The 22260-nt window shown below is 44.9% G+C and overlaps 1 protein-coding gene across 1 annotated transcript in view; it reads left to right on the plus strand.

Moving 5' to 3' along the window:
- The window catches only part of HMCN1 (hemicentin 1), a 1183532-nt gene that overhangs the window by 173743 nt on the left and 987529 nt on the right, over window positions 1–22260 (plus strand). The window contains exon 2 of the mRNA XM_086956029.1: window positions 11474–11544. Coding sequence (XP_086812155.1) covers window positions 11474–11544 — 71 coding nt within the window. The remainder of the gene's footprint in view (window positions 1–11473; window positions 11545–22260) is intronic.

The raw sequence follows: 22260 nt of genomic DNA on the forward strand, positions 1-22260 counted from the left end.
CACAAATCACCAACTGTGGTTATCTGGTCGCGCCGGACTGGAACAAATTCACAAGTTCACAAGTTCAGGCCGACTGCGATGAAGCATGGGCAGGATACAGGGACCAACTTAGGCCCACTCAACACAGTACTTAAATCCTGGGTTGCGGAGCATTGAGATATCCCACGTCAATGATGCGTTGTAGTGCAGCAGTTCTGAGGAGCTGAGGGGCTGCGATGCGTAGTCCTCTGCCATTGTTGAGTCTGCTGTTGAAGAAGAGCTTGCAGTACAAAGTCCAGCATAGAGGTTCCTTTACGCAGCAAGGTTCAGAAAAAAACAATGGGCATCGATGTGAAGTGCTGCGTCATCGTCGTGGATGCTGTCCATGAGAGTCTTGAGATTCGAAGGCCTGTGCCGAGGATGCATTGTGCAGTGGCTGTTCCGGGGGGAGCTGTCAGCTGCAAGCTGCGATGTAGCTCCTGCGTCAGAGATAGGCCGCGCTGCAGCAGTTCCAAAGTGGCTGTAAGGACATATGTTGCACCGCTTTGGTTCTAGTTACTGGACCACAGCTGGGCTGGCAGAGCTCCTTCAGATGCACTTCCAAGGATCCAGGCCTGGGGTCTCACTGTCAATACACAAAGACCAACTTCCAGCTACACCTAGTTATGTGACCCAAGGTACAGGCTGCAGGCACTTAATGGTAGGGACAAAAAAATTGCAACTTTCTATAAGTGGTATTATCAGAATTGTTACTTAAAATCTGGCTTTTCCATTAAAGATGGTTTTAAATTATAATTCTGTTTTTCATTTTTTAATTGTATTTATTTATTCCAGTTTTCTGAGACGTATATCCAGCATAGAATCCTTAGTACATAGGTAGTTACATGCTTATCAATGAGGTTTAGGTAACAAGTAGATGCATCCCATTGTCCGGAGCTACAAAAGCATCAGTAAGCACATCTGTGCATTGCTCGTATGCAATAAGTCCACAGGTGTCAACAGGAAACATATCTGAGCGAGCTTAATACATAATTTTGTTACCAAATACATACATAACACACGGAGGCAATCAATATCCAGAGCAAGACCACTGACTCATTGTCAGTGAAATTGCTCTCCCTGCCTTGCAGCTGCACCATTAAGTGAGGCCTTCCCCCAAGCCCCTGCACTCTCGAGTGTTGGTGTTCGAGGCCCTCCTCCACCCGCAGGTTTCACCTGCGCCTCATCCCTGGTGGTCCAATGGACCTCTCTTTCCATTCTCTTGCTCCGCTTTTTCTCTCCTTTTTTACTTCCCTCACTTCTATCTCCCCCCTTCACTCTCCTTCTGGGTCTTAACCTCCATTTTCTGTTGTTTTTCCCCTCATTTCAAGCTCTCTCTTCACTCTCCTGTGTCTTTCCTCAGTTTTTCACTCATTTTGTACCTTCAACTCTTTTGTGTCCTCTGTATCTTTCCTCCATTCTTTCTTGCACTTTTGCTGCCTTATTTTCACTTTTCTCTCTTTTTTTTTGCCTTTTTCAGCCCGTTTTCCCCCGCCTCCCCTTCCCCCGAGCACGACCATGCGACCGGCCAAATCCAGCTCCCCTCCCCGCTCTCGCCTCCCAGCTGTCCAGCCCTCCCCGACAGACACCTACTTAATGGCGGCCACTGCGGGGACAGGCGAGCAAGAACACTGACTCATTGTCCGTAAAATTGCTCTCCCTCCCTCGAAGCTCCACCATTAAGTGAGGCCTTCCCCGAGCGTTTGCTCTCTCAAGTGTTGGTGTTCGAGGCCCTCCTCCACCCGCATGTTTCACCTGCGCCTCATCCCTGGTGGTCCAGTGGACCTATGTCTCCATTCTCTTGCTCTGCTTTTTCTGTCCTTTTTTTACTCCTTTTTTCCCTCACTTCTATCTTCCCCCTTCACTCTCCTGCTGGGTCTTAACCTACATTTTATGTCGTTTTCCCCTCATCTCAAGTTCCCCCCTTCACTCTCCTGTGCCATTCCTCCTTTTTTTCACTTGTTTTTTTACCCTGATCTCAATCTCCCCCTTTCACTCTCCTGTGTCCTCTGTGTCTTTCCTCCACTCTTTCTTGCTCTTTTGCTGCCTTATTTGCACCTTTCTCTCTCTTTTTGCCTTTTGCCTTTTTTAGCCCATTTTCCCCCGCAGCCCCTCCACCCCAGCTCGACCAGTGCGACCAGCCCAATCCAGCTCCCATCCCTGCTCCCGCCTCCCAGCTGTCCAGCCCTCCCCTGCCCCTACATAACAGCGGCAAGCCCATCTGCGCCTGTCCGTGACCCGACTGCCACCAGCGCCAGGAACCCTGGATCTCTGCACTGCCAACGCTACAACCCAGCGGCACTCCACGCTCTCAACCCAGGCCGCAACAACAGCTGCAAGCTAGCATCACCAGCCGACACCCATGGACCCTTCAGCTGTCACCGCTGCCGGCACACCTGCAGCACTGCCAAGACCACTGACCCAGCGCAATCTGCCCGCAAGAACACAACTGAACTGAAGACCCTGCAATGCATCCTCCTCAACATCCGATCCCTTCACAAATACGCCACAGAAATCTGGGACCTCTTCATCAGCACTACCCTGGACGTAGCATTCTTTACCAAAACCTGGACCAACATTACCTAGGGACCGGACATCGCTATCGCCATTCCCCAAGAATACAAGATCTCCAGGAAGGACGGTCCCACCTGCCCTGGAGGAGGAGTCGCCATTGTCCACAAATCCACCCTCTGCCTGAGCACACTCCCTGACGAGCCCACAGACCTGATGGAACACCTTCACTTCAAGATACTGGCCAACCCTACCTCCACCCTCCGTGGAACCCTCATCTCCGACCCCCTGGATCCCGCAGACGTATTCACCAACTCCATCACGGATATCATCTCCTCGCATGCCATGACGTCCACCAACTACACCCTACTGGGAGACCTCACTTCCACTTCGACAACCAACTGGACCCTAGTACCACATTCCTCCTGGACAACCTTCACAACATTGGACTCCGCCAGATCATGACTGAACCCACGCACTCAGCAGGACACACCCTCGACCCCCTCTTCACAACAGAAAACCCCACCACCTTCAGCCACACCACCGAACTCCCATGGACTTTAGTACCATGTGCTCCCAACAGTGCTGACCAACTATATCTGAAGTCCTCAAGTTATTTTAATTATTACCATCCAAACCATCTTATAACAGTACCATTCAAAGTATAATGGCGTTCCTCGCTCCCGGCTCGATAAATCCGGAATGCCATAATCAAAGTAACTCGAGGACTTCAGATATAGTTGGTCAGCACTGTTGGGAGCACATGGTACTAACTACGAATGCTGTGATAAGCAGGATCGAATAGATTTTGAAGGAGATCATATGGGAGTTGGACAATGAACTTAGCTAAAAGGAAGGATTGATGGGAACTGATATACTACATAGTGATTTATAAGATACTGATCTTGGATAGAGATTGAATGACGAAGTCAATAGAAGTTGGTCAACTCATTCGTAGCATTGTGATTGATCTTGTGGAGCAGATTGATAATCTTGTGGTTGAATTGAGAGCAATCATATATTAAGGAAGTCTTGAACATGGGGGACCCACGGTTCATGATGATTAAAATAAGAATTTTGAATCACGGTTGCTATAATTTGATGTGGCAGGAGCCCTGATGATGTCCCAGATAGAGGACGAAACGCATCGGCTGTTGATTGTATTTGATTGTGGGAAGTTGACAGACATTGATGAATATTCGTAATAAAGAAAACGTAGTACAAAGTATTTCACTGGAAGATTCTCTTTGGGACTCATTATCAATATAGTAATTTGAAATATTCTCATTAATAATCTGCTCTAGATACTATTACGCTCCTTCTGTATTTGTTGTATATTTGGTATAGAGGCATTGGTGACGATGAACCATTAGGAAGTTGAGCGTATCCTCAATTTATATAATAAATCATAGAACAGGCCCGGATAACGTTCTAGAGCACACAATATTGGACCCTCATCGTCTTGTTTTTGGTCTCTTAAGATACCAAGCTCAACATTTCTACTTGATCCCATTCATAAGTTAGCACTTATTAAATGTATTAAGGTAACCCAATGTTCTCCTATGGGAGAGGTAGGTCTTGCAGTAGTGAAAAACAAATGTAAAAGTTTTTCACTACCAGGAAATGTAAAAGTTAAAAGTATATTTCCACCTTTATAACAATACTGCTTCCTGCTCTATGGGATATTTAGGGCCTACCTTATGGGCACCTTATATGTATTAAAAGTGAAGGTTTAGGCCTGGCAAAAGGTTTATATTGCTAGGTCGAAATGGGAGTTTCAAACTGCACATACAGGCTGTAATGGCAGACCTTAGACATATTTATAAGGGCTGCTTAAGTGGGAGGGGCAATCAGTGTTGCAGGCCCACCAGTAGCATTTAATTTACAGACCCTGAGTACATGTTGTACCAATTTACTAGGGACTTATAAGTGAATTAAATATGCCCATTGGGTGAAAGCCCATTTTAAAATGTTCAAAGGAGACAGCACAAGCATGTTAGCACTGGTTAGCAGTGGTAATGTATGGAGACTCCTAAGGCCAGTAAAAATTAGATCAGCAAAAATGGAGGAGTAAGGCAAAATGATTGGAGAAAGACAACCCTAAAGCTGACAGGTCTAACAGTGCGCTTATGCAATAGGTCTTCATTGGCAGAAAAAGGCAAGACCTATTGGCTTTGCCAATACTTATTTGTGTTGATTAATTTAGGTAATGCATGTACAATTCTTAAAATGTGTGTGGAAAATACAACTCCTAATGTAGGCCTATACAAACTGTAATTACACTTAGAGAAAGTTTCAAAATAATGTGAGATCATAGTTCAAGTAGTGACTTAAATGAGTGAGCCCTAATTATAAATATATGTATGAAAAAAAGGGAAAGGTGTCCGTGTTTTTTCTTTTGATCCAGAGAGTGGAAATTTTTTTGTTGTAAATTTTTTATTTTGCAGTGAACAAAAAGAACATAAATAAAACATACCACACCGGGAGCACAGATAATCCCACACAGTGGGAAATAGAACGAATCAGGACAGAGGCAGCGATACAATGCTAAAAGAAAGATCAGGCAACAGGCCCGTACATTCGCAGGAGAGGAGTAGCTATATAAATTGCCCCATAGGAGCAGAGTCTGTACGAAATCAAATAGTCCCTTCAAGCAGGTCTACTGCCAGCCCAAGAAGCACAAAAAAGGCATCGTCCGCTGAGAGAAGGTGCTCCGGATGCAGCACCAAAAAGAAAGAAACAAAACACCCCTTACCCCCCCCCCCCTTCTACCCCCCGTGACGGCGACACACACACCCCCCATTCATTCAGCATGCACACTAAAGTTGAAAGAGAGTAAGGTCCTCAATGATGCTGGGCACACCGCCGAAGGCAAACCAGTGGATAGAAAGGACACCAAGGGGCCCCATATGTGCTGAAAGTTTTTGTAATTGCCGAGGAAGATGTCCGCCATTCTTTCCAGACTCAGAAGCCTCCACAGTCTCGCATGCCAAAGGGAGATCGCCGGTGCCTCCCTCCGTTTCCAAGCTGCCGCTAGTGTAAGCTTGGCTGCACCCAAGCAAAGCCATAGAATCTTCTTATCCGCGCGTTTCTGGTCCTCAAGTCCGGGGTCCCGTAGGCCCAGGAGTACAAAAGCCAAAGAATTGTCAATAGGGTATCGCAAAATATCCTTGATATGAGAAAGAATCTCATCCCAGAATGGTCTGATGATTGGGCAATCCCACCAAATGTGGCGGAAGTCCCCCAGAAGGCCACAGCCCCTCCAGCACCTGTCTGAGGTCGCCGGGTAGATACGATGAAGCCGGGCCGGAACCATATACCACTGCATGAGAGTTTTTAAATGCGCCTCCCTCAGGTGGACCAAGTGATTGAATTGGGCCAGATCCCTCCACAGTGCCGACCATTCCCCATCGGTGATTTCCCTCCCCACCATTCCCTCCCACTGTTCCATATAACGCGGCCTAGGAGACAAAGCAGATTGAAGCAGCAGGCGGTATAGGAAGGAGATGGCTCCCTTCATGGTGGACGTCTTCAGCAAGAAAGCCTCAAACTCGGAAGGAGGCCGCGTAGCTGCCTCCCTCACTCCCGGTGACGTGGCCCAATGTAGTAATTGGATATGCCTGTAGTTATCAGTTTGCGGCACCTGGTAATCCCGCATGCAATTAGCGAAGGTCAGAGGGTCAGCGCCGTGAAACAGATGGAGCAGCGCCCTGCATCCACCTTCTCTCCACGCTTCAAAAGGCCCCTCGTCAAGCGCCGGCGGGAAGGCCGGGTTGAAGTGCAATGGAGTGAACGGAGATGGGAAGGTCGTCCACCTCTCATCGCCTACCAAAGTGTCCCACACTTTCAGCGTAGTACCCGTGGGAGTACTGAGGTACGCATTCACTGGGCGATCTCTCTTCGGCTTCCAGGCTAAATCCCAGATGGACCGACCCGCCACGCTACGGTCCATATGTAGCCAGTGTTTCTCAGAAAACTGCTGCGACCATTCCACTATGACCCTCAATTGGGCAGCTTTATAGTATAAGTGCAGGTCTGGAAGACCTACCCCGCCTTCAGATCGCAGCCGGCGCAGGAGTGCGAACGACAGACGCGCCCGACCCCCCTGCCAGACAAATTTCAAGATCATCGTTTTGAGTTGCCGAAAGAAAGAGCTTTCCAGTGGGATAGGCAGGGCCTGGAAGAGATACAAGTATTTGGGGAGGAGAACCATTTTAAGCGCGTGCACCCTACCTAACCAGGACAGGAATTTAGGCTTCCATCTCTCCAGTTCTGCCCGCGTCTTTGCCAGCAGAGGCGGGAAGTTGGCCGCGAACAACCTACCCACCGTAGGAGTCAGGTGAACTCCCAGATAGAGAATCGAGCCCGAGGCCCAAGCCAACGGCGTCAATGGCCTCACCTGAGCAACATCGGCCTGCGACAAGGTCAGATTCAGAATGTAAGATTTGCCATAGTTAACCTTGAAGCCAGCCACTCCCTCAAATTCGAGCAAAATATCCCGGACACAAGGTAGGGAACCAGCGGGGTCAGCCACCGAAAGCAGGACGTCGTCCGCGAATAGGGAAATCTTGTGTTGCTCACCCGTGAACGGTATGCCCTTCACTCCTTCATGTTCCCTCACAGCCATTGCTAGGGGCTCAATGCTGAGCGCGAACAACAAGGGGGAGAGGGGACACCCCTGTCTGGTGCCCCGCGAGTGTGGAAAAAAGGCCGACAGATGGCCGTTCACCGCCACCCTCGAACGTGGGCTACAAAAGTTCGCCTGTACCATAGTAATGAATTTATCAGAAAAGCTGAATGCTCGCAATGTATGAAACAGAAAGCCCCAATCCACTCGATCGAAGGCCTTCTCTGCGTCTAGACCGACCAGTACAGCCGGGATGCGGAATCTGTCTGCCTTTTCGATAAGGTGAACTACTCTACGGGTATTGTCGTGAGTCTGGCGGCCCTTAATAAAGCCGGACTGGTCCGGGTGTATGATCGCCGGAAGCAGGTCCTGGAGACGGCTGGCCAGAATCGCCGAATATAGCTTCGCATCTATGTTAAGTAAGGCTATGGGGCGGAACGAAGCACATTTCTCCGGGTCCTTCCCCAGTTTCGGCAAGACCGTAATCACCGCCTCCGCCATAGTCCCTGCGCTCACTCCGGATGTCGCCATATCATTAAAAAGGGTAACCAGAAAGTCACACAACTCAGTCGCATACGTCTTGTAAAAGACCGCCGTGTACCCGTCCGGGCCCGGGGCCTTATGTAATTTCAAATTTTTGATGGCGGAGAGCACCTCCTCCCTTGAGATCGGCGCCTCCAGCACGCTGTTCCACTCACTAGAGATCTGTGGTAGCGGTAAACGCTGAAGAAACTCCCGTTGCGACGTAGCGTCCAGGGCGTTGCCCGTGTACAGATCGGCGTAAAAGCGTCCAAAAATGTCCGCCTTCACCCCGTCGCGATGTTGTAGCACTCCGGCGGAGTCTCTAATCCCCCCTATGTATTCCCTCTCCCTCCTGTCCCGCAATTGTCGCGCCAAGTGTCTGCCGATCTTGTTGCCGCAAGAGTATGATTGATGCCCCAGTCGCAGGAGAGTGACCCGCATCCACACTTCAAACGTCCCCCCAGGCCAACCGTCACGGGTCCCCCCCCAACATCCCGAACTCCCCAACTCCCATCCCCGCCCCAACCGAGGCTCAACCAAAAGCAAGAGCAGCAACAAAAAACTAAATGCAAAATCAGTACTCATCATGTCCAGAAGGCCGAAGTCCGTAGGAGGCCTTCCGTCCAGGAAGCAGGCCGGAGGGACCAGTACACTATCCCCCATGGCCATGGTCGAGGGTGTCTCCTCCAAGAGTACTTTCATACCCCCCAACCAGAAGGCCCGAGCCCCTCCGGCGCCGATCCATCAAGATAAGGAGGTCATGCCGCTCCGGAGCTTTGCTGCGAGTCGGCTAACGTGGCCGATGCCACCGACGCCACAGCGCTGCCCCGCTCTTGTAAGCTGGTAGAGAGGTCCGGCCGCTGTCGGGCAGGCGAAGCACCTACCCTCTGCCAGGAGGATGAACGGTGGCGCCTCCGAGATGGAGAAGCAGCAGTTGCAGCCTGTGAGGACGGCACATCTTCCAGGCCCAGAAGTTCCTTCGCTGCTTGAAGCGTGCGGAGTTGAGCTAGACGATTCTGCCACCGGAAGATGATCCTAAACGGATTACCCCAGGAATAGGCGATGCCCCTTTCTCTCAGGAATGTGGTCACCGGGCGGAACTCCCGCCGCTTCTGCAGGGTAGAGGCCGCCAAATCCTGGTACAGTTGGGGGCGGTGGTCCCGGAATTGTAGCGACGTAAGTGTTCTGGCCTTGCGGAGGATCCGCTCCTTAAGCTGGAAATCATGGACGCACACAAGGATATCGGGGGGGGGCCCCGCCGCGCCGGGGCAGCCCCACCCTATGCACTCTGTCCATCTGAATCTTCTTCGTATCCTCTTCATCCAATATTTGGAGGAATAAGTCCTGGACGTATCCCCGCAGGTCCCCCGCCTCACCGTCCCATGGCACCGCCCGTATACGGATGTTGTTCCTACGGGAGCGGTTTTCCAAGTCCTCCGTGTGCAACTGCAGGTCTAGGTTTTGCTCGGTGAGGCGAATGATATCCTGCTGCAGCAGGTGCACGTCGGTGGCCACACTCAAGTCTCGGTCCTCCAGAGTCGCCACCCTCTCGCCCAAGCCGTCAACATCTCTTCTCACCTCCCGCAAATCGGAGGCTGATTGCGCCCGGAGCTCGGAGATGTCCTCCTTAATGGAGGCAAAGAGTTCAGTCATGAAGGCTTTCGTCGCCGGAGCGTCGTCATCCGACTGCTTCGAGGATCCACTAGCTCCAGGGGACGCCGGTTGCTGGGAGGATTTCAGGGCACTATCCTTTCCCTGGGCCCGTTTGCGTTGCGCATTAGACATGGCGGCTCACAGCGTCCCGTTCAAGCGCCACGTGGCCAAACTCGAAGGCGGACTGCGGCGCTCAGCCCAGGCTAGAGCGGGCGTCCACAACTCGAGTACCAGGCTGCACTCTATAGTCCGCAGCTGTGTCGAGCTCCACGTGTACGGCAGTACGAGCCGCGGTCCTCACACGTGCACAGGCGAGCAAGAGTCCAATGGCGGTCACGCGCCAGTGCTGTCGATGACTCCCAAGCCTCCTCCGGTCCCCACGTGGCTCGGGTCTCGCCGGGATCCGTTGGTCCGGTGTCGCTCACCACCTCCAGGCATGGGCAGGGAAATCGCTACCGCTCAGGGCCATCACCTTCAGTGTGCAAATGTCTCGTACCACCCCCTCGGCGACCACTGTGGGGCTTCGAACGTCAAGCCCCGCGATGCCGCACACCTTGCGGGCCAGGGGGCTCCAAGTCACAGCTACCACTAGACCTTCCGGCTCGATGACACAAAGCGTCCCTCAACCGTCTGCTAGTTTCGGCGTCGCCAGGCGAGACTCCAGGGGCTCCGCCCTCCTCCAGCGCCGGGCGTTGAGATCAGGAAAGGCCGGGGTCGCACAGGCCGCGGAGTTCGATCGATCCCAAGGGCGATCTCGGGGCCTCACCGCTCCAGCGACCACACCAAAGTAGACCGCTACGTGAGGCAGACCTCCCCACCACTTTTGAGGCGGGCTCGCTCCCTCAGGATCGTGCTATTAGAAGCTTTGTCGGATCAGCGCCGGAGCGGCTCGAAAAGGCGTCCTACTCCGCCGCCATCTTGGCCACGCCCCCGAGAGTGGAAATTTTAAGATGAGAATCAACCTCTTTCTATTAGGAATGAGGGTGCTATCTAGAAACCTTTGTTTTTGTGATAGGTTTTAAGACTTTTAGGTTTAAAATTGTTTTTAATATTGTTTGTAAATTGTGTTTGGCCCTTTTGGCTCTGAGTGCTGATGATACTAGTATTACTAACTTCATAACAAGATGAAGAGTTTGAGAAAAGTATAAAGCCAGTGCTATAAAAACTAGTAAAAGCACTACTAATTCTTCAGATTTTGAAAGGTAATCTTGAATTTACCTTCAAATTCTCCCGCCTCCTCTCCTTTATGCTGGTCCTGTTCTTCCTTCAGAGGGACTTTAATTCACCTATTATACTATTGTTCCAATGTGGTGACATTTTGGGAATCTATCTGGGTAAAGCGTCTAGAAATGTTTCACTGTTATATTCCGTTATCAAGGCAAAATGTTTTTCTTGGAACTGCTTCACCAGACTTTGTCAGTATTTCTCCTAAGCCTATGTTATTTGATCCTTCTATTGCTCTTGCATTTAAGGTAATCCTTTCTTGTTGGAAAGACACCTCTAAATTGTCTATATTAACATGGTGGAATTTTATTTGTGATAAACATAGAATAGCTACTGTTTCTTCGCTCTTGTTGTCTCAGAAAATTAAATCTAATCTACTTTGGCTACCTTTTCACTTCCTACCTTTCTACTCACACACCTATATCTTAGTTAGTATTTTTTCCTCTCTCTCTTCTTTTCTTTCCCTTCTTCTTTCCTCTCCTTCACTTTTCATAATAAAAAACATAATTGTTATATATTTATCAACTTGTTTTTCATCCTCTGAACTATTTCACTATTTTGTTATCTACTTGTTATTTACTATTGATGTTGTATTGCTGGTATTGCTAATGTTCTTTTCTTTATTTTTCAATAAAAATTATAAAAAAGAAAAACACAGTGCAATCCACATTTGATGTGAAGAAAGTGGTCTCCTAATGTTCACTCCCTAATTAATTTACAGACCTCCATTGCTTCTCAGGGAGGTTTGTCCTACATAAACTTAAATTCCTACGTTATTGTTCGTGTATTGAAGTGTCAGAGCTTCATTGCCCTCTGCCGCTTAAATAGAGCAAACTATAAAAATGCTGATTCTTGGACACAATATTGAGTTTTCTTCTCAAATCTAATTCTGTAAGCATTTTTGTTTTTTCGTTTCAGAGATTGGTCCAGTAACGATCACCACAGATCCCAAAAAATTCCAGTATGAACTCAAGGAGCTGTATGTTCAGGTGAGTGTGATGTATGCCTATGAAATGAAAGTGGGTAGTTCATTAAAACTTAATAGCCCAAGTTATTCTAGCATGGGTCTTGATATTAAACTGCTGTTGAGGGAAGTGCAGAGTCAACAATGTAGTCTCATGCACAGTAACCCTTGTTTTTTTTTACAGATGTGGGCATGACCATGCCGTATCTTAGCTATTGTGCGCTTTGTAGATGAGAATGCAGTTTAACATTGAACTGTGTTTTTGCCTGAACTGCTTTGGACACTCCACCAGGGCATAACTATCTCTGGTTCAGCTGCTGTAGTGGCACCAGGGACAAGGGTGTGAGATGCCCCGTTGTCCCTTGCAGTGGCCCCCCTCAGATTGATTTTTGTGAGGTCCTTTCGAGGCCTGTTACTTTGTCTGCTCTTCCCTGTTGGAATATTTTGTCTGGGTTGGTGGGGAGGGTGGCATGGGCAAGGATGAGTCCGGAAGATAGGAAGGAACAGGACAAACCTGTCTAATGGGAAATTGAGGGACCTGGCAAAAAGCTTCTGACCCTAAAAGGCACAGATGCACTTATATTTCTGCCAAAAAAGTCTTCTTTTCTTTTATGGTCCAAACTAGACTTAAATCTGCAAAAGATTAACCCACCCTAAAGTATATGAGGAGACTTTTTTGTACAATCCTCATACAATCCCGACAGTCAATACTCTCTTCTCCCTTTTTTCCACCCCATCAATCTTTTGTCTTTCTCATGTACAGGTACTGCGTGCATGTGTCTGTATGTATGGGTGTTTGCGTGTGTGTGTGTGTGTGTGTGTGTGTGTGAGGGTGTGTGCTCTGACAGCAGCATGAGCATCCGTGGAAAGCGATTTCATTCTTTGTGCCAGAGTTCCCATTGCTTGTCTCTTGGTGGGATAATTTTGGTGCTTTTCCAGTGTATGACTGATTGTCTGATTCTTCTGAGCTCCGGAGAGCCAGATACTTTTATTTTTCCACATCTGGTTATTCCATGTGCCAAGAGCTGGACGTAGGGAAGTTGGGCATCCTTTCTATAAACCACTGGTGGACTACAACTGTCCTATTGACTGATCAGGCAAAACTTGTTTTATTTATTTTTCTTTTCTCAAAAGATAATTTGATCCTTTTTTGATCGACCAATACCTAGTGAGTGATTGATTCCATGCTGTTGCCCTCGTTTGAGGTCCTGTCCAATCGCATTCCTTTCAGGACCCCGCTAAGTGCCTGCACAGACAGTAAGGTATTTCCCTGACTGGGATGGGTTTAGATTATTTCTTGTATTTGAAAATAAAATATTAGGTTATTTGGAGCATCTTATACAGAGTGTTGTCTTACAAAAGAAGATGTGCATCAGTTGTGAACCACCCTCAGGCTCACACAAAAAGATGGAGGCATCTATAGTTGTTTCTTATAGTCTTAATAGCGGCGCATCCTTGTAGGGATTTCCTCCCCTGCTCGTGGGAGCTCTTCCTTAACCCCTTCCACGCTGATGACGAGCTGGGCTCGTCATGGCGTAGCCTCCTCGCACGCTGATGACGAGCCCAGCTCGTCACGTAACTTGCGATTTAAAAAATCTCAGTGTGCGAGTGGAATTCCGCTAGCGCGCATGAGGTTAATACTTCTAGAGCCAACAGTGGTATATTCACTTTGAAAACAGACTCAAGTATTACCAGGTTGGAGCCACGACTTAAAAGGAGCTACACAAAGTGAAAATATGTATCCTACTACCTAAAAAGCTGACCTACATAATTAAAAAGACATGATAGAGCTAATGCAGGAAAAAAAGTGTGTTTGTATCTTCGGTTCTAGAGTGCTGGTCAAGAATAAATAGGCAGCGGAGAATTTGCATAGTGTATGATGGCAGTACATTGAGAAGGACATAAAACCAAGAAGGAGAAAAGAAGGGAGTCTGTTGCACTAGTTTGTGCAAGGTAGTTGAGCGGAGATACATTGTACCCAGATGTAGCTCAAGGAGATGGACCATGAGTTTGCAGTAGAAGGACATATATATGTGGGATGGTGCAGTTTGTTGGGCAGACTTCTGTATATGAAGATGCAGGGCACCATAGGAAGTACTTACTTGTATTGCACTTAATGCCACAAGTACGTTTTGCTCATTTTTAGCACTGTACATAACGTGCTACTGTTATCCCTTTTAATTATACTTAATGTATTCACCTCGGAAGTATGAAAGGGTAAGTTGGCCTTGACAGGAATTGAACCTATGACCTGCAGGTCACACATATGTCAAAAGTGATACAGATGTCACGAGTAGAGTGTCCAGCTGGAGAGGATCGAACATTTCACGGTTTTACGTGGGTTGGTTAAAAAATGTCAATCATGTTTCAAAACCTCAAAGAATCCTGCATAGGCCACTGGTGAGGAAAATGGCTAAGCTCAGGTACCTTTATCTCTCTCTGTTTTTTGGGTTTTTCAAAGAGGCTACAGTTTCATTTTACACATAATTCAATCCCCTTTCAGTTATAATGTATTCTCAGCATTAAAAAAAAGACTATAAACTATATTTAATTGATTTTTGTGTCTTAAAATTGATATGTAATCAAAATACATATTCCTCCAACCTTTCAAAAACATTTGCAAAGTTAAGAGGAATGTTCCTTGATTCTGATGTAATTAGTTTAAAAATATATTAAAATTCAGCCATTTTGATAACATTCTAAATCAGGTGATCAGGTAGTTGATCTGATATTCCCTAAGGTAGAACACATGCACGTATCATATGTTAACCTTTTGTCTTCCCTGCCACACGTTCTACTTCATATCTGCCAAAATTGTCCCATTCAGAGTCAGAAGTGAAAGCCCTGAAATGGCAAAAAGGTTCAGTGAATCTTGATTTTGTAAAAAATCCCCTTTAATTATGATTACAGTTTTCCAAGGTGGGAGCATTTCCACCATACATCTGTAGGAGTTGTTTAGGGCACTTTGTTTAAATCTTCCTTAGGGGGTATTCCTAAGTGTTTATCTATATAAAATCCTTAATTTAACTTTTTAAGGCTTGCTCCATCTCCAGGGATCTTAGCATTTTGAATATCTCTAATTTCCTACTGCATGTCTTCGCGAGAACCACCAATTATGACAAGGATAGTTCTTAAATAACTAGACCTTCAATTTAACAATGGATTCAAGCAAGCTAAAATAACGGCATCCATTCGTTTGTACAGTCACACTACGTTTTGTGCTTTGTTATGCTATTGCATTTTATTTGCATAGAGCTTAATATGCCATTGGTAGAGCATCAAACGTTTTTTTGGGTAGTCCTGGGTTGATTTTCCAAACAAGTCCAAAGTTTCTATCACAGTTGTATGTTAGAATACTATCTTATTAGTATTGTGCTATGGTATGTCAAAGGCAAAATATCAAAGACGTAAATATCGAGAAGGTAAATGCACATAAGTAAGCATATATTTATGGTTCTTAACTCCACATCTATGTACCTTGAATACATATGAATGTCATGTAGGGACATAAATATATGTTAGTTAGTAAAGTAAACTTATATGTGTGTATATATATATATTTGGGTTTCAAAATGTTCCCCGTAATATTATGGTATATTATTGAGTCTTTTCCGGCAGAGTACCTCAATAGCTTACCAGGGCCGGATTTAGGTTGTAAAGATGCGCTACCAGTAGTGTAAATGCAATAGATACAAAACAACATTTGGGATCTTCATCTACGTTTAAATGGGTACTTTTCGCATTTTTACTAAGTAATGCGAAAGTTCAAAGAATCTGCCTTCTTTGGAACTTAATCAAAACTGGGATAAGAGTCGACTTATACAAAAAAAGCTTATCATTAGTTGACAGAACACAGAAACAAATGAATAAATGCTTTGAAGAAATCTGTTTGGGTTTCCAGATGTTCCAAAACTTGTAAATGTAAGGAGCCAAAACGTGTTAAAGACTCCCTATAAAGTTTAATTTGAAGCATGATGGAGTTTGTTTAATGGTTACACGAAACAACTTTAATACTTTTATCCAATAACGATAATTAAATAGTGAAAAGTAATAAATTGAGATGACTATAAAACAAGAGGTTTCATTGGCAGAAGACCAGACAGCAGGCCTTTCCCTTTGTGAAAGATCAGGGTTTATCTCAGAGTAGTTTTGTGTTTCTTCCAAGGGACCTACCATTTAGGCTTCTTAGCAAGAACACACCCAGCAATGACGTTCTAAGGACTGGGAAGTGTGCAAGCCTCAATTTGAAGACATTAACAATTTATTTGACATCCAACAAATCCCAGCATATATCGGATGCAAATAGCAGAGTTACAGCCAAAAAGCAACACACACACTGGAATCATTTCTGACCAACATCCACTCGGTGTACCAAATTTGCAAATAAATGTTTAGAAACCTCCGCAAACAAAGGTAACAAGACCACATTCAAAAGAAACAAATGTTCAAAAATAAATTTCCAAGAGATTATTCAGATCCTTACTTGAAGCAAAAAGATGAATGTTCCCAGTGCTCAATTTGTGGTGGTTGCAGATGGTGTTCGCCGGGACTCGTTTGTTTTTGTGAGATTAGGACTTATTATCATCAGGCTTTGACCTAGAGAAAGAAAAAGAGAGCATCAAAAAAGAAAAGGAAGAGGCAAGAGTAAGATAGGAAATCAGTGAAAAAAGGAGAAAGCAGGATGAAAAAGAACTTGCAACCTTGTAGAGTGGTGGAATAAGAGGCATTAGGTGGAATCAAGACTATGCCGCCATGCCATTTGGCTACCCCAGCATTTTGCTCACAGGCGTTGAGCTCATAAGAAAAACTTTGGCTCCCTGCACTTATTCATTTATTTTGTTTATTTGTTTATATATTTATTTATTCATTCACAATTGATACACATTGGGTCAAAGTCTCAACGATTGTCCTTTCAGTAGTTGTAACTCTTGCATAAATCTTCGTTCACCCATGATTTCCTGCATAGTGAATCATTTGTTTTTTATTGGGGAAACAATCTGTTGGATTACACTGAAGTGACCTTAAGACACCACAAAAGAGTCAAACTATTATAATAAACAGCCCAGGTAAGGTTGCTGAAGGAGTAATTTTGATGATGAAAAAAACTTCCTCTCAAGTTGTTTGAGTTTACTTTAAGCATCATTGCCTGCTTTTCTTCTTGTGATCATCACCCAGTGGTGGTAAAATTCCGATTGAGACCCAACATCTTTAGAGTTACACCCCATTTAGCACTTAACTGATGGTGTACATTCTATTCTTGGGGCAGCACTGGATCAGGATGAGTATATATGCTCAGAGTATATATTCAGTCTTTTATCTAACACCATAGTGCATCATATTTCACCTTTCGTAATTTGACCAAATATCATCTTGCTGGAAAATTTACAGTGGGGCATTTCTCATTGATGAGGACATAGAGGCCGGTTTTGTGCTGTTTTGACTCTTTGCTCTATGGTTACGATGAGTCACGGTCCGGTACGTCTGCAGGAAAGAGAAGTTCTGATATTGTCACTCCCAACAAAGCTTTACGGGTCATCACAGAGTAGGTACTGCCTTTTCACAAGTGATGCGTGATGCACTCAATCCCCTTTGATGGACTAAACAAAGTACCTGACTTTCTGTAAATAGCAACTAGCCTTTTTTATAGGTAAACTGAAGAAAATGGTCATTAAAAATGCTTGGGCAAGCTGTTATTTTCTACAGCCACCCCAATAACTTATTCATTTATCAACAATAATACAGAAAATTAAGAACTGTGATAAAGTATGGAACCTGCAAATGTCTAAAAGTTTATACTTCTAAACATAGCCTGTAAGTCTCAAAACTCTCAAGTGAATGCACCATTCAATTAATTGACCTCTGTAATAAGAATATGTAGAAATTCCTCTCCTTCAGTGGGCTCATTACCATTGTGAAACTAAGGGCCTTATTTAGAGCGTGGTGGACAGGATACTCAGTCACAAACATGGTGATGTCCCGTCCGTCGTATTACAAAGGCAGTAGACCCTATGGGACTTGTCATATTGTGGACGGGATATCTGCCACATTGTGACGTAGTGTCCTGTCCACCATCCGGCCCTAATTATTCAACTTTAAAGATATGACTCACTACACAATGATGGTCCTGCTGGGCAATTTTCTTAAAATGCAAAGATGGGATCATGGGTGCATACCACGCACATTGTTTGATCCCGAGGTCTCTAATGGGTACTGCATGTTCAAAGGCCTGTCTTTGAGAAAACACATGACAACAATCCAACCAAGAAGCATGTAGAATGTCGAAAGAGTACATCATCTAACTATTAGAGAGATCAGGAAGCTGACTTTGAACGTGCTCCAGGCATCTGCTAATGACCCTCAAATTACTACCATCACTGTCTGCAGTAGGCCTGGACCAGCTGGTGTGTGGCTGGACTGAGACCACGTTCCCAAACTGCCTGGAAGCAGTTCTATAACCCGTCTCGTAGGGAGGATAGGCCTTGTATTATTACCGTGCTCCACAGCTTTATGCCTTACCTTGTTCATACATTGAAGTACAACACTGGGTGAATGTTTTACTAAGACAACTAAGACCTTCTCAATCTCAGTACATAGCACCACAGTCTAACAAAGAATTGTGCGTCAACAAAGTGGTGTAACGTTTTTTAAGGGATCACGTAACTAAGGTGTATAACTGTAGTAAATAGCTCATGTATGAGTTCTCTGGTATACATCTAGGTGTATAACAACATGTCCAGGTTCATGTATCTCATAAGGGTATACCAGGTGCACAACAACCCCAAAATGCCACGATAATGTGCTATACCAGTACTAATGAACAATAACTATAACTACACAAAAGTGAATGCAAAATATTATGGTATGACAAGGGCATATGTATAGCACTGTATGACATTATTTGAATTTCTGGTAATGCCAATGGCTTACTCCTGCAGCTGGGTATATATATATATATATATATATATATATATATATATATATATATATATATATATCTATATATATATATATATATATATATATATATATATATATATATTACCTACTGGCGATAGCCAGTAGGTATATATAGTTAGGATTTTTTCCCTATGGGATTTCTGAAAATTCTATGTCTAATAACTTTGGCGTTTGTGGACGGAATTGGCTGAAATTTTCAGGAAAATGGCACATTTTGTTTCTGAGCAGCCCCTGAAAATTTGGGGGGGGTTCTTCAAGGGGGGGCCGAGAAAAAAGGGGGGTCCCAAAACACGTTTTTCCCATTCATTTTTCCATAGGGCGGTTGGACTCACTTTTAGCCCGAACGGCTGAATGGATTTGCACGAAACTTGGCAAAATTGTAGGGACTGTTAGCCCGATGTGCCTTTGCTAGGTCTCAATATATGTGCTTCAGTGAATTTTGAGAAATTAACGTTTTAAACAAGATATATATCTGTAACAGCGCTCCGGGCAGCGCTCCGGTTCGCGTACTTTTCGCGTATCGGAACTTTGCGATGCGAAGCTGATTGGCTCTCTGGTGTCTGTCAACATTCTAAACAGTCCGGAGCGGCCGCCATCTTGTCTCTCGGTAGGATCGAGAGACAAGAGGAGGCCAAAACAAAGGGGGAAATAAAGGAAAGGGGGCAAGGTAGACCCCTTCTGACCCCCTAGGATTGATGAGGGGGATATTATAGAGCCACGCGGGGCAAAAAAAAAATTTAAAAAAAATTCCGATTTTTTTCGCCGTAGAGACGCGTCCCGGTACGCGAACCGGGCAGCTAACCGGGCAGCTAACCGGGCAGCTAACCGGCAGCGTAACGGGAGTCTGAGGAGTAGCTGATTGGCTGTCAACATTGTAAACAGTCCGGAGCGGCCGCCATCTTGTCTCTCGGTAGGATCGAGAGACAAGAGGAGGCCAAAACAAAGGGGGAAATGAAGGAAAGGGGGCAAGGTAGACCCCTTCTGACCCCCTAGGATTGATGAGGGGGATATTATAGAGCCACGCGGGGCAAAAAAAAAATTTTAAAAAAATTCAGATTTTTTCGCCGTAGAGACGCGTCCCGGTACGCGAACCGGGCAGCTAACCGGGCAGCTAACCGGGCAGCTAACCGGCAGCGTAACGGGAGTCTGAGGAGTAGCTGATTGGCTGTTAACATTGTAAACAGTCTGGAGATCGAGAGACAAGAGGTGGAAAAAAAAAAGGTGTAAATGAAGGAAAGGGGTAAGGTGAACCCCTAGGATTGATGAGGGGGCTATTAAAGTTGCCCGCGGGGCAAAAGAAAAAAATATTGCGATTTTTCGCGGTAGAGGTGCTTTCCGGTACGTTAACCGGGCAGCTAACTGGCAGCGTAATGGGAGTCCGACATATTGTTTTTTTTTGGAACGTTTGTGATATGTGCACGTGTGGATTTTGTCTAATTAAGGTAAAAAAAATATATATATATCTTTAAGCGTGCTCTGGCGCGCTTACGTTACGGGTTTGGTTTGCGCTGCAGAGACGATACGTCACGGTTATGCGATGCATCATGAGGCGTCTCACGGGCTACGTGATACGTCACGTAATAAAGAATATATTTTACAGCTATAGATATTAGCTTTTAAAAAACCAATGAAATTCACTGAAAAAACCATAGGTTATAGACCATATATAGTTAGGAATTTGCATTTACAAAACCTTGAAAATTCACTGAAAAAACCATAGGTTATAGACCATATATAGTTAGGGATTAGCATTTACAAAACCTTATTTTACTCGCACAAAACCATTGAAATTCCATATATAGTTAGTTGCACTAACTATATATCGCGCACCCGCAATCCATTGCTAATGATGTCACATATTACATCATTCATGACATGGTCAGTGACATCACTGATGACATCACTGATGACATCTCAAATGACATCACTGATGACATCACTGATGACATCTCAAATGACTTCACTGATGACATCACTGATGACAACACCCAGTGACTGTATGTTTCTGTAAAGTTAAAATATGTCTTACATATTGAAGAATGAGTGGATGTATAAGTGTCTGGTTGAAGGATTTAGTAGGTGCATGACTGACTGTATGAGTGAGTGATTAAATGTGTCTCACTGAGTGCATGGGTTAGTGACTAAACTGTCTTAATTTGGCAATCATTATATATGTTGTTCTGTAAACTGCTGCATGTTTAAATCAGTAGCTATATGAGTAACTATATGGGTTATTGAATGGTTGCCCAAGTATTTGTATGGGAGACTGAGTATGTGTGTGGGTGGCTGGGAGGTGTATGACTCTGTGCATAGATGTGTGAGCAGTTGATTAACTAAATGTATGGGTTCAAAAGTGCATGTGGAAACAGCTGTATGGGCGGTCGACTGACTGCATGAGTGTATTGGTGAGTGAATGGATATCTCAGTGCTACATGTCAAAGTAAGTACATATGTAAAACACAGTCCATGTGAGAGTTGACATATATAAATAACTGAACATAAGAGCTAGTGAATGTGAGAGTGGCTGTATCGATCATTGTGAACTTGTATCAGGGATTGTATAAGAGAGTAAATATGTGTTAGTATATGTTTGAATAAGTAAGGTGTGTATAACTGTATAGTTGAGGAAATGGAGGTGTGATTAATCTTTTGCATGACTGAGTAGGTGTGTGAGTAACTCCATGGATAAGTGACAGTCTGTGAGTGTCTGTTTATACTGATTGTATCTAAGGTTATATTAGAGTCTGAAGATGTTCATTGTATTATCACATAAATGATATCATCAGTGATGTGATCAGTAATGTCAAATGAGATGTCAGTGATGTCATCAGTGATGTCATTTGAGATGTCATCAGTGATGTCATCAGTGATGTCACTGACCATGTCATGAATGATGTAATATGTGACATCATTAGCAATGGATTGCGGGTGCGCGATATATAGTTAGTGCAACTAACTATATATGGAATTTCAATGGTTTTGTGCGAGTAAAATAAGGTTTTGTAAATGCTAATCCCTAACTATATATGGTCTATAACCTATGGTTTTTTCAGTGAATATATATATATATATATATATATATCCCGAATATCAGATTAACAAACAGGCGCTGACTCCGTGGGATGTGGTGAATTCAAAGAGAAGTTTAATTACACAAAAAACAGATAAGTATACATGTAAGCACAAACCTTTACTTTTGCTAACTCCAGATAGGATTTGCATGGGTGCTGTAAAAGGCATCCTGAATTATTGAGCTGCCCAGCGTCTACTGGCTCCCCACTTTTCTCAGAAAAGCTCCTTCATATATTTCTTGCAGGTTAAAGGAGCCCGTGCTTTGGTTTTATACTTCCATTGCAAGAATTGATCTTCAGTGCTTAATTTGAGCTGGTGCTTGCAGGTGGGGACCACTGGCATTAATTTTTGCGGTAGGGACCAGCACTTATTTTTCCTTAACTGACTTTTAACCAGGGTAAGAGAGAAAAAAACACAAAAGGGGAAAAGAAGTAGAATGAGAAGTAAAGCAAAATAGGGACAAAACGAAAAAGCTGCGGTGAAAATGAATCTGTATGGTGAGATTGATAGGCTGGGGGTGTCTGCTTGTGGATTAAAGAAACAAGAGGTTGAATTAAGACTACTCAGCCGTTTTATTCAGCACCCTGGCTTTCGATAGGGCTGGCCACCGGCTTCTGAGCAAAACCTTTGGCCAAAGTTTATATCCTTTTACAAAATACACTCTGTCCATATGCAACACGTCAGTTTTGGTAAGCAGCCCTGCTGCAGGTCT

This window comes from Lissotriton vulgaris, chromosome 1_1 (genome assembly GCF_964263255.1).
Source record: "Lissotriton vulgaris chromosome 1_1, aLisVul1.2, whole genome shotgun sequence".
NCBI classification, from domain to species: domain Eukaryota; kingdom Metazoa; phylum Chordata; class Amphibia; order Caudata; family Salamandridae; genus Lissotriton; species Lissotriton vulgaris.